The sequence below is a fragment of the Triturus cristatus genome, chromosome 7 (genome assembly GCF_964204655.1).
Source record: "Triturus cristatus chromosome 7, aTriCri1.1, whole genome shotgun sequence".
Classification (NCBI taxonomy): domain Eukaryota; kingdom Metazoa; phylum Chordata; class Amphibia; order Caudata; family Salamandridae; genus Triturus; species Triturus cristatus.
Window position 1 is genome coordinate 242031180 of NC_140590.1, and position 16544 is coordinate 242047723.

Sequence of the window (16544 nt, forward strand, 5' to 3'; positions counted from 1 at the left end):
GGCCATTATTATAAGGAATAAAATATCCTCTGCTTTACGTTAAAAGGATTTTGCAAGTCACCTGGAAGTTCCATCATCTTATAAAGGGACTTGGCCTTCCTCCTCATTCCTCTATATGGTCATATAATTCCTCTGTAACTTGCAATATCCTTAAAGTGTATGGCATGGAGAACTTTATCCATATATATTTAAATTATTCTAAACTATCAGCAAGCAGTACGGAAGTAGAATGCATGGGAGTAGCAGAGGGAGCAAGGAATAAAAAAATAAAGCCATATAAGAGCCAAGCTACTATAGTTCCTTCTGCTCTCAGGCAGTGAATTTGGTATCTCTTGTAATCTGCATTGCATCTGCCTTTTTTCCAACCAATGCACAACCATCACAACCTAAATGATTCGACCTACTGCCTGTGCCAATGCTTGTTTATTTCAAGTTGATGCCACTGAGGACCATAACAGAGAAGGAGTAGCATTAAGGATTGTGCCTATGTCTTCAAGGAACGCATATGTGACAGGAGAGGGCAAAAGACGATAATTAACTGACTCGCTACTTGCTGATCGCTAATCGCTATTGAGGATATTTTAAAAACGTTTTAGTGATTGTTGCACTTGTTTCATGCCCTCACACCCGCCCTTCCCCCTGGCTATGTTATTACCAGAAGTGATAGAGGCACCGCGAGGGGAGGTGGGATAGTGATAATCTTTAAATCGAAGTACTCTTGTAAGCTGGAACCTCAATCCTTTCCGACTGTGAAGCTGCTTTGTTTAAACTTGCCATTTCTCCCCGAATGACCTTATCCGGCATGCTCATTTACCGTCCCCCTGGTAATTCTAAGAAATGGTTATCTTCTATTCCTGACCTAATTGCCCCTTTTATCTTACAAGCTGCCAATTTCACTATTCTGGGTGACCTGAATCTCCAACTAGAAGATCCCCAGAATTCTGAGAGCACTACTCTCTTGGCTGATCTTGAAGCTCTTAATCTGATACTACGAAATAAAGGGCCCACACACCAGGTGGGGCATTTACTGGATCCTATTCTGTCCAACCTTTCTCTGGATTGTAGTCTACCTGCTTTTCCTTTAGGTTGGTCAGACCATTTTGCTATTTACTTCCAACTTACCCTCTCAGAAGATTTCATGCAATTCTGGGAGTAGAAGACCATGGCACAAATTAAATCTAGGCTCATTAAATAGCCTTCTAGTGGCGATTCCTCCAGATTTGAACCTCCCTCTTCGATCTTTAAATGTGGCGGTATCCAATTGGCTATCCACATCTATTAATCTTTGTTTGCCTTTGATACCGAAACCTAGTTTCTCCCATCATCCCCCTGCCCCCTGGTTTAATAATGACCTGAAGATTATGAAATCCAAATGTAAGCATTTGGAAAGAAAATGGCATAAATTATACGCTCCCAGCTGCAAATCCGACTATAAAGCTGCTCTTCATACCTATCACTCTGCCTGTAAAGCTGCAAGAGTCATCTTTGTCTCCAATACTATTAATAATTCATTGAATCGTCCCCAAGCACTATTTTCAATGGTTAAGAAGCTGTCAGGCGCTAACACCCTTCCTTCACTCCCTGCCCTTGACGCCACCAAATGTAATAATATTGCCAATATCTTTATCACCAAGGTGGAGACTATATACAGTAAATTAACTACTTCTGCTCCCGCTAACTCTGATAGGCTTTGATCAAGAACCATTTGTACGAGCCCTCCCCCCTCGACATTCAAAATCTCAAACTGGCCCCTCCTTGAAGATGGATCCTTCTTTGATTGTTTAGCTAGGGTAAAATCGGGTTCTCCCCTTGACCCGTTACCAGTTAATATCTTAAAACAATTATCTCCTGTTGTTCTGGGAATTTTTAAGGCGCTCCTAAATTCCTCTTTACGGGAGTCCTTTGTTCCTTTAGATTGGAAGCATGCGATGGTGGCCCCTCTTTTAAAAAAGCCCAACGCTGATCCATCCTTCCTGTCTAATTTCCGTCCAATCTCACTTTTACCCGTGCTTTCTAAGATTTTAGAGAGACATGTAAATTTTCAGCTCACAACTTACATAGAAAACTCTGGCTTTTTACACCCGTCTCAATCAGGATTTAGGACCCATTTTTCAACAGAGACCACCTTACTGGGGGTAACTGAGAAACTGAGCTCCTGTCTTGACCGAGGTGAGACTGTGGCACTCATTTTATTAGATCTGAGTGAGGCATTTGATACTGTGTCTCATCCCATCTTGTTAAAATCTCTCCAGTCGGCAGGAGTTGAAGGTTCTGCCCTATTGTGGCTGACCTCCTTTCTCAGTAATCGTACTTTCCAGGTTTTCTCCTCTGACTCCTCATCCACTATTCGATCATCTGCGTATAGAGTTCCCCAGGGGTCCACTTTGAGCCCACTGCTCTTCAACATCTTTGTGAGACCCCTTGCGACCATCGTAGAGGACGCGGGCCTCTCCCTTTACTCCTACGCCGATGATACGCAAATTATTTTTTCTCTATCTTCTACTAAAGAAGCGCCCGTATCTTCTTTGCAAAGTGGTTTACGTCAAGTATCAGAGTGGATGAGTGCCAATTTTTTAAATTAAACAGTGACAAAACTGAGGTCATCATCTTGGGCAAACATCCGTTCCCCAAGCCTGTTGCCCAGGTCCGCAACCTTGGGTTTGTCATTGACAATGAACTGTCTATGCGTCAACAGGCGGTTAGCACCGCTGCCATCTGTTTTACCATTCTTAGATGGCTGCGGAAGATCATCTGGATGCTTCCTGTCTCCACACAAAAAACTGTGGTCCAGGCACTTGTTATCTCTCGCCTGGATTACGGCAATGTACTTTATTTGGGAGGCAGTAAGGAACTTTTGAACAAGCTCCAGGTGGTTCAAAATTCTGCAGCTCGCCTTCTCTGCCACGTTCCTAGGAAAACTTCTATTGAAAGCTGTATCAAGTTTAAGACGTTGTGTCTCATTTTCAAAATTAAGCAAGGTTCTTCCCCTGCATATTTGCAGGAACTGATTCGTCCTTATGTCCCCTCCCGAGCCTTACGTTCTTCCACCATAGGTAATCTAGTACTTCCTAGATTCAAACTGACCAGAATGGGTGGGCGATCTTTTGCCTGTCTTGGACCCAAACTTTGGAACTCTCTCTCTAATTTCATGAAACATGAATCCTCTTATCTCAAGTTTCGCCGAGATCTTAAAACTAGGCTCTTCCCCCAGTAATTAGTTCAGGTTACTTAGTCTACAGCTGTGGACAAAGATGCGCCGGGAAACCTTGCCAAGGGTAGCTGTGCGCAATATAAATTTACTTTAAGAATAATAATAATAATTATTATATGCATCCTGAGACAGGCATGAGTCAATGGGCAAGGGAGAGAAAGTGAGAGATGTGTTCATGAGGATCCATCCCCTAGATGTTCTATCACTATCAAAAGAGAGAAACTACCCATCAGTCCAAATGTGCATCTACTTCCACCATCGACTGTGAGCGGTGCCCCAGGATGTTGTGTATGACCAAGATGAATAAGATAAGGTGGGTGCCCTAGGAAGATGTTGAGCGAAACACATAACTGCTGCTTCAAACACTCGGGAATGTGGTTTGTATAACACACTTTCAGAAACTGGGTCTGTTTGAAATCCTAAGGAATGTGGATCATGTATTTTTCTCCAATAGCTAAGCAAGTAATTCTAAACATTATCCTTGTTTAAGTACACTTACATCTGACAAGTGCCACTCACTTCAGCTCAGTCCAGTGCTTAATTTGAGCCAGTGGTTTCTGGTGCTCAGCACCAACACTTAATTGGCAGAACTGGCACTTGTGACAGTCTGCCACATGGTGGGCTATTTTTCTGATTTAGAGTAAGCACAACAACAGTTATTTATTAATTAAATATATGTTAAAAAAGGCTAATACCTGACGCCCATGCTAATCTTATAGTTTTGGGGGCCTGGAATAATATGAATTTTCAGACTTGTAGTGTTTGATGATTAGTAGCTGGTTTGCTACTGCCATTGATAGCGCCAGCAGGGGCAATGAGTGATGCAGGCTGCAGTGACCTCCTGATGAGGGCCCTGGCATTCAATTTTTAACTAATTAAGCACAGGCTCATTCGATCAACTCCAGGTGCGCAGTTTTCACTAGTGCAGATTATACAGTAGCACTAGGGCCTACGATCTGAGCAGTGCTTAATTTGAACAGGGGGTTTCCGGTGCTGGGCACCAGCACTTAATAGTGAACACCGGCACTCGTGGCAGTGTGCCATTAGGTGGCGCTGTCTGAGATGACCACAACAACAGTCAATTATTAATTCATTACAAATTAAAAACAAGCATTTGCAATGCAAATAGGTCTCGCATTTGTGAGTTAGAGCTATTGACGTTGTAAATGGCAATTTCTTTTTTACCTACACGTTTTATTTTTGGAGTGAATGTATGTAGTGTCAAAATCCCTTGGAAAGGTCCTGCACTTCGTAATAAATATATTGAAAAAGATGCAGTGTGGATTGTGTCAACAATTGCATGGTACGTACCTCATGGGTGAAGTGTCGCCATACATGCACACCGTGATGCTTTAATAATGCGAAACTCATTAATAAAAGTAGTGCTTACAGACTAAACAACGCGATTGGGATCAGAGCATGTGAATCTGAATCCCGGCTTCTCTTTCATTTTCTGGACTATTTGACTCACTATCCTGCGTCTTGGTTATCGCCAAAACACTGGGAGGCAATGAAGTTTGCCAATGGGGCGGGTGCTGGGGGGCTTTGGGGGTACATGAAAATGTATTCATTGCCTAGTTGTCAAAGGTCGCCCGGTGCTATTAGTTAAAAGAGTGCAGATTTCATTAAGATATTAGGAGTACTTTGCTCGCATCTATTAGGAAATCGACATTATCTAAACAAAATGCCAGAATGCGTGTCAGTTTTCACAGTGTTTTGGACCGTACTGGTTGCTTAGTTTCATTGCATTAATTTTTGTATTTACTCTTTTACACAACATCCAAAGTAGGTTACCTAACCCCAAAGCCCTGAGTTGTTAAATGATCCATAGAAGGGAGTATTTTACAGTTGAGCAAATGTGTCCAAATGTAGTTTTGGTAGTGCCCTGGAATGATCAGCCAATGAGGTACTCGATGAGCAGTTATTTAACTACACGTTCAAAACGTATGGTATTGTGGCTATTGTTTGTTTGTACCCAATCACCTCTTTGAATGTCTTTATTAACACAGAGGTTCATCTACCAGACAGTGCTCACAGAGGGGCGACTAAAGCACAGAACAAAATGTATTCATTTATCCTGAGTGTGAAGGCACCCGGAAGGCTTAGGTGCCCGCCCGGAGAGGCTAGGGATCCTAGCGCTTCTACAGACTCTGCCGTGCTCCTCTGCACTAGCAGGGCACAGCTCAGAATCTGCCGCTCCTGCTAAGAATAGGTGAGGGGGATGAGTTTGGGGCACGCGGGAGTTGCCGGCAGATTTCCAGGTTATTGAAAGTGATGATTCTGACGTGAGGCAATGGAGACTGACTATGTCTGTTTGTCTGCACCAGTCTACTTTTCTACCATCTACTGGGCTCACTGTCATGTATCCATTCATCTCTCTTTGTTAGAGGTGCGCAAGCCAATATATTAATTAGCAGGTAGAGCCAGCCGGAGAAGAGCCAAGCGTATACAAGCCAGTGGGCGAGACGTGAAAATGATCGGCATGTTAATCATACAGTAAACATGATGTAAATTTGCGATAAAGTCTCTTCAAAATTTTAAAAAAGTTCTTTTCTTTAGCGCGTCACTTCAGTACACAAGATTATAGCACTGAATTGAGAGGAAGTTATTAAAAGTGCTTGTTTTAAGCATGAGTTAAAACACTGCCGCTCCTCCTGCCCGACAACAATGCCATTTGTGAGCTAAGAGGCGTCAGTTGCCATGCATACCCCGAATGTTGCCTAGAGTCTTATTATATTTAGAGTAACATTAAAATCTAGTTCATTAAGCAAGAGAAGTTTTTGTACAGCACGCATCTTGAACGCGCATATTTAAAGGTGGCAATAACAAAGATGAAAACGGAAGTGCCGGCAGGCAAGAAAACACGAACGAGAGTGGGGGGAGGGGCAGGGGCAGGGGAGGTTGAAAAGTCACAGACTGAGGGAGGGGGCCATGGGGCGGGGAGACAGGGAAGAAAACAGTGTTAGGAGTAAAGGGGCCAATAGCCATGGAAGGATACAGATGAAGAATGAGGAGGGACTAAAAAGCCTCAAACCAATCGGAAGGCAGCATTTAAGACAAAAGCCAATGGGCAGAGAGTGGGAGGAGCTTCCACGAAGCTTCCACACCACAGTATATACTGCATGCTTTGCAAAGCGATGGCAGCGCATGCAGCGCATGCGCCCTGCAATGCTAGACGAGGCCTAAAAGAAAATAGTGCTAGGAGTAAAGGGGCCAATACCCGTGGAAGGATACAAATGATGAATGAGGAGGGACTAACAAGCCTCAAACCAATCGGAAGGCAGCATTTAAGACAAAAGCCAATAGGCAGAGAGTGGGTGGAGCTTCCACGAAGCTTCCACACTACAGTATATACTGCATGCCTCACAAAGCGATGGCAGCGTGAAGCCAATGGGCAGAGAGTGGATGGAGCTTCTACGAAGCTTCCACACTACAGTATATACTGCATGCCTCGCAAAGCGATGACAGCGCATTCGCGCTGCAACGCTAGGCGTGACCTAAAAACAAATCATGGGGTTTTTCACTACCATGCCATGTAAAATTCAAAAACACATGGCCTACTTTTTAATTACAATGCACCCTGCCTTGTGGGCTGTTTAGTGCCTACCTGAGGGGTGACTTTTATGTATTAAAAGCCTCAAACCAATTGGAAGGCAGCATTTAAGACAAAAGCCAATGGGCAGAGAGTGGGAGGAGCTTCCACGAAGCTTCCACACCACAGTATATACTGTATGCTTTGCAAAGCGATGGCAGCGCATGCAGCGCATGCGCGCTGCAATGCTAGACGAGGCCTAAAAGAAAATAGTGCTAGCAGTAAAGGGGCCAATAGCCGTGGAAGGATAAAAATGATGAATGAGGAGGGACTAACACGCCTCAAACCAATCGGAAGGCAGCATTTAAGACAAAAGCCAATGGGCAGAGAGTGGGTGGAGCTTCCACGCAGCTTCCACACTACAGTATATACTGCATGCCTCGCAAAGCGCGGCAGCGCATTCGCGCTGCACCGCTAGGCGAGACCTAATGACTATTACCTGCCACCCAATCCATGCTTATAGCTTTGAGGGCCTGGATTAGTCCAAATTGTCCCACTTGTAAGAGTGTGATAGTAGTAGTGTTGTTACTATCATTGGCAGTGCAGACGGGGCAATGTGTGATGCAAGCTGCAGTGACTTCCTGACGAGAGCCCTGGCACTTGTTTATTTTACAAATTAAGCACAGGATACGAGGGAAGCATTTCACCACAGTTACAGGCTGTTTTCTGCAAGAAAACTAGGGGATGGGGGATCAAATTGCTTGCTTGCACTAGGGCCAACAGAAAATGGAGAGAGAGCACACAATTCACCCAAATGCATTATGGTCCATTGTGCCCTTGCTACGCCAGTGGTCAGCTAAAGATTTGCACCAACCTGTTTATTTAACTGCACATCTTATGTGGTACTGAGGAGAAAAAATCCAGAACAGAGTCACTCTGGGAGTCCAGGGCACTAGGATGTGGAATGCCTTGGACCAAACCTGAGGGAATAAACAAACACTGTGCACAGCAAGAAAAGCCTGAAAGCAGAGTTGTACCAGCTTCCCCTCATCTGAACTTATATATATCGGGGGTGGCAGAGAAGTATTGGAGAGGTGCCAACTCCCTCTCACATTTCACACCAACTTCAAACATAGGGGTCAAAGTAACCCCCTGTCGTACATGATAAAGATATTGCAAGTCACCTCAGAATTCCATACCTTCATGGCCAGACTAGGCCCTCGGAAACAGCTCTGTTGTCCTTGGAAGCCCCACTCCCGTCTCACCGCTGCCACTTTTGTTACAGGGACCAGATATTGCAAAACCGGCCCCCAGTAACAAAAACGCCCCACCAGGGGACCAAAACGGGCCCTCACCCTGGCAGCTCACTGGGGAAATGCCCCGTGCCCGCAACGGGCAGTCTGGCCCTGTATACCTTATACAGGAACTCTGCCTTTGCCCTTGTTCCTCTATATGGTTATGAAACTAATGCATGCCTTGCAATATACTTAGCACTTACGGTAGGGGGAGATTTATCCCCAATGTCACATTCCCATAAACAAAGTCAAGACATTTTTGGGGGGAGAAAATTCTTCAGGAATGGCATGGCTGTATCTCTGCATGTCTCCCTCAGAAATTCAGAGAAAGTGTCGCCCTTCACAATTTCTTTTGTGTGACACTCTGAGGAATGGGTAATGCCCAGTGTGTGACACAATCAGAAATAATGTATATGCAAAATCCCTACAAAAATGTATCTTGTGTAGTTTCTTTCGGTAGTTGAAACATTCTTGGAACCAAAAGAAGAAGCAACATACCTTACCTAGATGTACCAACTGGAGGTGTGAACCAGTGTATTTAGATGCACTCTTAATTGTCAAACGTTTGTAGAAATAGGAGTCACGGAAAGATAGACAGACAGACAGACAGAAAGACAGACAGACAGACAGACAGATATATAATGACTCCCTAAGGCATGTATGGCACCCACAGCAATTGGATGTTTTTTGACTACTTTAGAAATATGCATGTGATTGTGCACGTGTGTGTGATTGTGTCTATGGTTCTACTGTGACTGTGAGCACTTGTATATCCGTTGCATGTGTGTATGAGATACTGCGATTGTGGCTTGATGTTTGCCTGTGTGCCATGAATGTGTTTGAATGTGACTGTGGGTGTGCGTGGGTGCTTGTGTATATGGTTATGTTTGTGCGTCCGACTTTGTGACTGTGGGTACTTGTGTGTGTGTGGTGTAAATGTATGTGACTAGGACTGGTGGTATTTGAAGGTTGTGCGTGGGTTGTTACATGTATGTTTGTGACTGTGTGAATGTGACTGCAGATCCTTGTGTGTGCATTATGTGTGTGGTGTGAATGTATGTTACTATGACTGTTGGTGTTTGGGCGTTGTGTGTGGGTTGTTACCTGTATGTTTGTGACTGTGTGATAGTGGGCATTTGTGCATGTGTTGAGAATGTGTGTGTATGTGTGAGGGAAGCCATCAGCAATGGGTTGCACGTGACTGTGGTGTCATGGCCTTGGTTGGGAGAAGCAGGCCACACGCCATTACCCAGGAGGCTGCTCCAGAAGGACGAGAAGGTGGCGGTGCCAGTCACAGCGCTTGGCATGGCAGGATTCCTCCGGCTGGTATTCACAATTAATGTATGCCCACTCTTTGTGTCCACAGGCCCCACAACCTCAATGTCCACCACATGCCAGTCCGGGAGGCTGAAAGAGAGCAGGGCTTATGTCAGAGACATTCTGCTTCATTATTCGTGTAGTGTCAGTGCCTTTATTTCAGTATAACTTTGTAGAGGGTTTTGTAAAGAACAAACATTGTTAAAGTCTCATAGCTTGGCCAACAAGGGCCTGCAGAGCGTCTAAGTGAGATTAACCTCTTGAATAAGAGAGAGGATAGGGAGACATACAGTCTTGGCACAAAGGCTTTCCACTCACCTGGAGATCCAGGAAAAGAGTAGCCTATCCACAAGGACAGTTCCAGGACAGAACACCGATTCAGAAGTAGTTGCTGCACAAGGACAGGTCCATGACAGAGCCACTACTCTCTCATGGGCTGATCAAAGACAGAGGCCCACACTGCACATGAAGAGCACCAGGACAGAGGCCCTCACAACCCATGAACAGACCAAGGATAGAGGCCCTCACAACCCATGAACAGCCCCGGGACAGAGGCCCTCACAACCCATGAACAGCCCCGGGACAGAGGTCCTCACAACCCATGAACAGACCAAGGACAGAGGCCCTCACAACCCATGAACAGACCAAGGACAGAGGCCCTCACAACCCATGAACAGCCCCGGGACAGAGGTCCTCACAACCCATGAACAGACCAAGGACAGAGGCCCTCACAACCCATGAACAGACCAAGGACAGAGGCCCTCACAACCCATGAACAGACCAAGGATAGAGGCCCTCACAACCCATGAACAGCCCCTGGACAGAGGCCCTCACAACCCATGAACAGCCCCAGGACAGAGACCCTCACAACCCATGAACCGACCAAGGATCGAGGCCCTCATAACCCATTAACAGCCCCGTGACAGACACCCTCACAACCCATGAACAGCTCCAGGACAGAGGCCCTCACAACCCATGAACAGCCCCGGGACAGAGGCCCAGACAACCCATGAACAGCTCCAGGACAGAGGCCCTCACAACCCATGAACAGACCAAGGATAGAGGCCCTCACAACCCATGAACAGCCTTGGGACAGAGGCCCTCACAACCCATGAACAAACCAAGGATAGAGGCCCTCACAACCCATGAACAGCCCCAGGACAGAGGCCCTCACAACCCATGAACAGACCAAGGACAGTGGCCCTCACAACCCATGAACAGCCCCGGGACAGAGGCCCTCACAACCCATGAAAAGCTCCAGGACAGAGGCCCTCACAACCCATGAACAGACCAAGGATAGAGGCCCTCACAACCCATGAACAGCCCCAGGACAGAGGCCCTCACAACCCATGAACAGTCCAAGGACAGAGGCCATCACAACCCATGAACAGACCAAGGATAGAGGCACCCACAACCCATGAACAGCCCCGGGACAGAGGCCCTCACAACCCATGAACAGCCCTAGGACAGAGGCCCTCATAACCCATGAACAGACCAAGGATAGAGGCCCTCACAACCCAATGAGCAGCCCCAGGACAGAGGCCCTCACAACCCATGAACAGCCCCAGGAAAAGAGGCCCTCACAGCCCATGAACAGACCAAGGATAGAGGCCCTCACAACCCATGAGCAGCCCCGGGACAGAGGCCCTCACAACCCATGAACAAACCAAGGACAGAGGACCTCACCGCGCATGGGGAAGTCCAGAACAGTCACTCATTTCTCAAGGATCAAAAACAGAAACTCTCACACTACAAATACTGGTTCAGGACAGAGGTCTTCAACTCACAGGTGCATGCCCATTACAGAGGTCATATCCTCACAATGACTGTCCTCGGCACAGGCCCTAAATCCAGAAGCAGGGACAGAAGACAGAAACAATCTCCCCAAGGGTGGACCCAGGGCATAGGCTGTTGCTACCAGGGACAGACACTTCATTGATTCCCTCATCATGAAATTAAATGGAATGAAAGGACATTTGTAAAGCGCATGGCTGCCAGAAGGCCTCCCAGCGCTAGGCGAACACTCGTAATCCGATGGCGCATCAGGGTTCAGGGAAAAAGGAGGGTTTTGAGTTGTTTCCGGAAGGCAAGATGACCAGTCTCTTTCCTGAGGTAGAGGGGCAGAGCGTTCCAGAGCCTGCCGGCATTAAGAGAGAAGAGTCGACCGCCACTTTTTGCTCGTTTGATTTCGGGGATGTTGACAAGGTGGAGATCATTTGAGCGAAGTCCCCTCCTAGCTTTGTAGGGCTGAATTATCGCCGAGAAAAGAGGAGGGCCAATCCCCTGCAGGGACCTGTGAACTATGTAGAGAGCCTTAAACATAACTCGTTCTTTCACTGGGAGCCAGTGAAGTAGGCGAGGGGCTGGTTTTGAGGACTGGAATTTGGGAGTTCCCGTCAACAATCTGGCTGAACAGTTCTGGGCCATCTGTAGTTTATTGATCACCGAACTGGGGGCTCCCAGATAGAGCCCATTGCTGTAGTCTAACCTTGACAGAAGGAGGGATTCAGTCTGCCAAGCCAATGCCAGGGCATACGTCCTCACGTCCTCACAATAAAGTGTGGGAAGCAGAAAGGTTAAAACACAGGACAAAGGTTATCCCACCACAGGTACTGGTCTAGGACAGATGCCCTCACCTGTCAAGCCAGATCTCCTGATCTTTTGGCAGAGGAACTGGACAAACCTTATGACAGAAATTGGGGGTCTGGAAAGCACTGCACACTTCCTGAAATGTGAAGAACTCCGTATTTGGGGTTTGTGTCTCAGGGGGTGAGGTCAGGCAGTCAAGACATCCCTTCGGACAGCAATGTATGGTTAGAAATCCAAATACAGCTAACACATGGTTATCGTACAATAAGTTGATCAGTAAGCCAGAATCGTCTCCTTAGAAGTGTTTTTTTTTCATCAATAGTAGAGTAAAACAGAACAGTTAGTAAGCAACATGATAGCCAAATAGTGTAGGAATATTTGTACTTTTAATGGGCCTGGGCAAAATTCACATACTTGTTTGCTGAAATAAGTGAAGTGCTTAAAAAAATTACGTGAATGCCAGTCCAGCATTTTGCACATATATTTTAACGTGAAATGCATCCATTTTAGACATGAGAATGCTTTTGTACTAAAAGATAGTGTAAAATAGTGCAATGATGCGCGCAAGATCCGTGTGAGTTGTGTTCGTTCAAATTGTTCCCGTGGACCCACAATCGAATTTGTATTAGAATGAAATATCAATAACGCAAAGTGGCATAATGGCATATTCTCTAGCATTTTGCGTAAACAGGATAGTGCAAAATTTCATGTATTATGCGGGATTACGCTCTAATGAATGTCCTTTTGCCTGGCCTACTCCTTAAGAGGCTTAATTGTACCTGCTCACAGCCTAGACCCTTGGGCAATATCACAGATTTGTTCAAACAGCTCTGAGTGGGGTATGTGTGCAAAGAGGATCAGAACACAACAATTTTAGTTTTGCTGGTCTTGCACATGGGCAGATAGATGCAATCAAGAAACAATCTTTATTGTGGCATAGAGAGCAAAATCAAAGTCTGCCACCTGCCACAATTTTGGTACCAGATGGTAACTTGATAAAACTTGGTGTGATCATGCCGTCTCTCTTGCGGTTGCCACCAAGGAGGTCCTTGTCTCAGAAGATGTCCACAGGCATGTGAAGAGCGATTTACATGCATACTACACAACCATCAGCAGAGGCCAAGCCAAAGTATCTCAGCCATGTCAGTTTTTGCCATTGGTGTGATTCAGGTCTCATGGAATGATGTTTGCATAGTGACATTGATGGCTAATCCTGGTAGGTCTCCCTCCGCTGGAAGACAACTCCTGGAGTGGCCCACATAGCCATAGGTGCAATCCGCCATATTACAATACCCACGGTGGAACACCTAAGAGGTTTCTTGAGCTCTTCCTTCAGCAACTGTGACTTCAGCTGGGATGAAGGTCACACAGAAGACTCTCTAATTGGGAAGCGCAGAGAGCAGCAGACAAGCAATGTCTAAAACGTTGCTGTGTGTCTTGGTTGGATTGGGCAGAGACAGACTAATCTCTGTCTAGGCAAAAAGTACTCAATCACATCCGCTGGGAGTGAGCCTGGACCATTTCTTCTGGTAGCATTCCGCTGCTTCTCCTCGGCTGACATCAACATATAGAATTATAGATGGGTAACAGTCAATAACAGGAATGTTTTCCACCGAGGTGTTCTGAGTGATGTAAATGGATGTGTTTTTTAAATATGTTTTATTAGCATTTATCCAAAAATCTTCCAACAATACATACTCTTTATGAACACAATACTCCATGTACATCCTTGATACCCGACTTTTATCATTGTTTATCTATCATTACCTCATTATCTCTCTGTCTTCCATCTTTATGCATTTTCTCCACCATTATATTCGTTCTATATCACTGTGTCTTGGTTCTTTCTTGGCTTAATACAATTCTTTTTTTTAATACTACATATAGAGCTATTAATGTTTATTCTTACTAATCCCATATCTTGTGTATACACAACAAAAAATTGAGCATAAACCAAACAAACTATACCCCTATTCTTGGGTAACTTATATAACTCGAAACTATCCAATGGTTGTCCATATATATTCTTCATGTTCCATTTCAGAGATTGATGTAAACGGATTTGATTAATGTCTGTGATATTATTCAGAGTCCCAAGGTAAGTATTATCCCTGTTACTCACTTTCTAACCAGCTAACCATCTATAATTGTGTTATGTATGGCCACCAAATTAAGCTTCCCCAGTGTTCAAATGCTACACATGGGCAGGGGAATGATGGGGAGTCATAGAAACATTGCCTCTACTCCCTGTCCCTAGTACCTGCTGCCAGCCATCCACCCCCACCACATGTCCCTCATCGCAAAGGTGTTCTCTCTTCTCTCATCAGAGGAAAGAGCCAGTGCCATGCTGGCAGGCTGTCTGAAAGCTCTGCCAGAGCAGCCTCATTCCTTTAAGATGCAGCAACAGTGGGAAACTTTTTTTTCCACTGTTGCTATGTCATTGTAATAAAAAAACAGACTTGCAATCTGGTGTTCACAATAGTGGCTCTCAGTGAAACCACAGAAAACAACAGCTGTCTTCCACAGTGCTAGATCACATCCATAACTCCGTTGGGGAACAGCAATGTAATGTCATTACATGTGTCCAGTCCGTCCTATATGTTGGTGCACATAGATTGCAAGACATTAAAGTTGACATATTCCTGGATCTCCAGCTCCATTTTATATCCAGATGTATTGGCAGTACAGGTCACCCTGCCGTTCAGGTGCTGTGCTACACTCACACGTTTGGAGGCAGCCAACCACACCCAAGTGATTCTCTGGGGGCAGAAACAAAGGAAGCACATTGCAGTCCACCAGTACTGGGAAGTCAGATACTGAAAACAACTACCACTGGGGTGAGAATGAAAGACTCCCTTTCTCGGAAAAGCCATCTCAAATACGTCCTACCCATGGCCATGGGTGCTGCAAAGGGAAAAGTGCAGTTCATAGAATGACAGGGCATTGCAGTCCAAAGGAGCCTCAAATCAGTTACAGAGGCAAAATCCAGAGGTGTGTGATGCTATGGAGCAGAGATTTGGGGTCCTTCAAACAAACTCAGGGGCATATTTACCAAACAATGGAGAAGCGTGACGTTACGCAAATATTGCTAATGCCACGCTTCTCCATTCTGAAAGCTCAGGGATGTGCCGTGTTCACAAGAATGCTGTGCACCCCTGTGTTTCCCCTAGCGCTGGCGCTGAGTTCAGCTGCGTTGAGCCAACACAGGCGCCATTGCACTATAGTGCAAGGGCATCTGCGTTGGGGGGAAGATTGTTTATGTGCAGGAATGATACCAGTATTTGTAAAGCACAAATGATTACCCTAAGGGTATCGAGGCGCTGGGGGCCGTCGGGAAGATTAAGCGAGCTATTGCCCGAAGTCACATGGTGCTGGGCTAACCTGCCACGGGCGCCGGGGATCGAACCGTGAGCCCTGTGCTTCGGAGTCAGCCGCCCTGGCCGCTGCGCCACACCTCTTCCTCAAGGCACCCCTTCCTGCACATAAGCAATCTTTAAATGCAGTTTTTAACTTCTATGTGTGCTGCTGAATGCAGCACACATAGAAGTTGCAAAACTGCATTTGTTTTAAATGATTGTTTAGGTGCAGGAACGGGGACATTCCTGCACATAAACAACCATAGGTTTTGCTGTTTCTATGTGTGCTGCACATGGCAGCACACATGGAAACAGCAAAAACTAGGAGAAATAAAGAATTTCTCCTCATTTTGCCTGTTTAAGATCAGGTTTCCCCTGGTCTTAATTTTGGTGCTGCCTCCTATTTACGCTGCCCTTGTAAATAGGGGCAGCATCAAAATCAATGGGTGTTGTGGTGGAATGCCCACAACAATACCCATTGACCCCCTTTCATGCTAAATACAGTGTGAAAGGGTGCCTTATTGACAAGACAGCGTTATACCACGTGTAGTGGATTAACACTGCCTTGTAAAGAAGGTGAGGTCCCTAAGATGTAAGGACAGGATGGAAAGTGGGAAGGAGAAGCAGAAAAATAGTAAGGGACAGCAGAAAATGAAAGGAAGGAAGAGAATAAAGAAAGGAAAAAGGGGAAGAATTAAAGAAGGGAATCCATAATTTAATTAAGGAAAATACATCTAAAGGAGAGACAAAGAAACCAACGGAATGAAGAGAAGAAAGAAGTAAGTGATGAAGAAAAGACAGATGGAAGAAGGAAAAAAGTAGAAGGAAGGGAAGAAGGATAGACATACAGGAAAAAGGGAGGAAAACATTGAAGAAGGGAATAAAAGATGGGTGAAAAGGAAACATAATAAATGCATGGAAAGAAGGCAAGAAGAACAGGAAAGTGGATAAACAGAAAAAGTTGAGAATGAAGAGAAAAAGGAAAGATGCAACGAAAAAGGGAAGAGGGCTGTAAAAGGAATACAGAACTCAGATGGCATGATGGGAAAAAGAATGCAAATAATGAAAGAGAGAAGGAAGAATTAAAGGGATGAAACCACGGATAGAAAGAAGTAACAAGAGATGGAATGACAAATGAAATAATGGCAGAAGAAGAGGGAATGGATGGTGGAAAGAAGTAAAGAGAGATATAAAGAAAACAATGTGGAACAAAGGAAACAGACAAAGTAGGAATTTTTGATGAA

At 45.3% G+C, this 16544-nt stretch overlaps 1 protein-coding gene across 6 annotated transcripts in view; it reads right to left on the reverse strand.

The window, feature by feature from the left end:
- The window catches only part of ASPDH (aspartate dehydrogenase domain containing), a 200921-nt gene that overhangs the window by 26519 nt on the left and 157858 nt on the right, over positions 1 to 16544 (reverse strand). For 3 of the 6 annotated variants that reach the window (XM_085616122.1, XM_085616121.1, XM_085616120.1), the window contains one exon: positions 9288 to 9445. The exons of the other annotated variants lie outside the window; for them this stretch is intronic. In XM_085616122.1, the coding sequence (XP_085472248.1) occupies positions 9288 to 9445 (158 nt within the window). The remainder of the gene's footprint in view (positions 1 to 9287; positions 9446 to 16544) is intronic. 6 annotated transcript variants of the gene reach the window in all.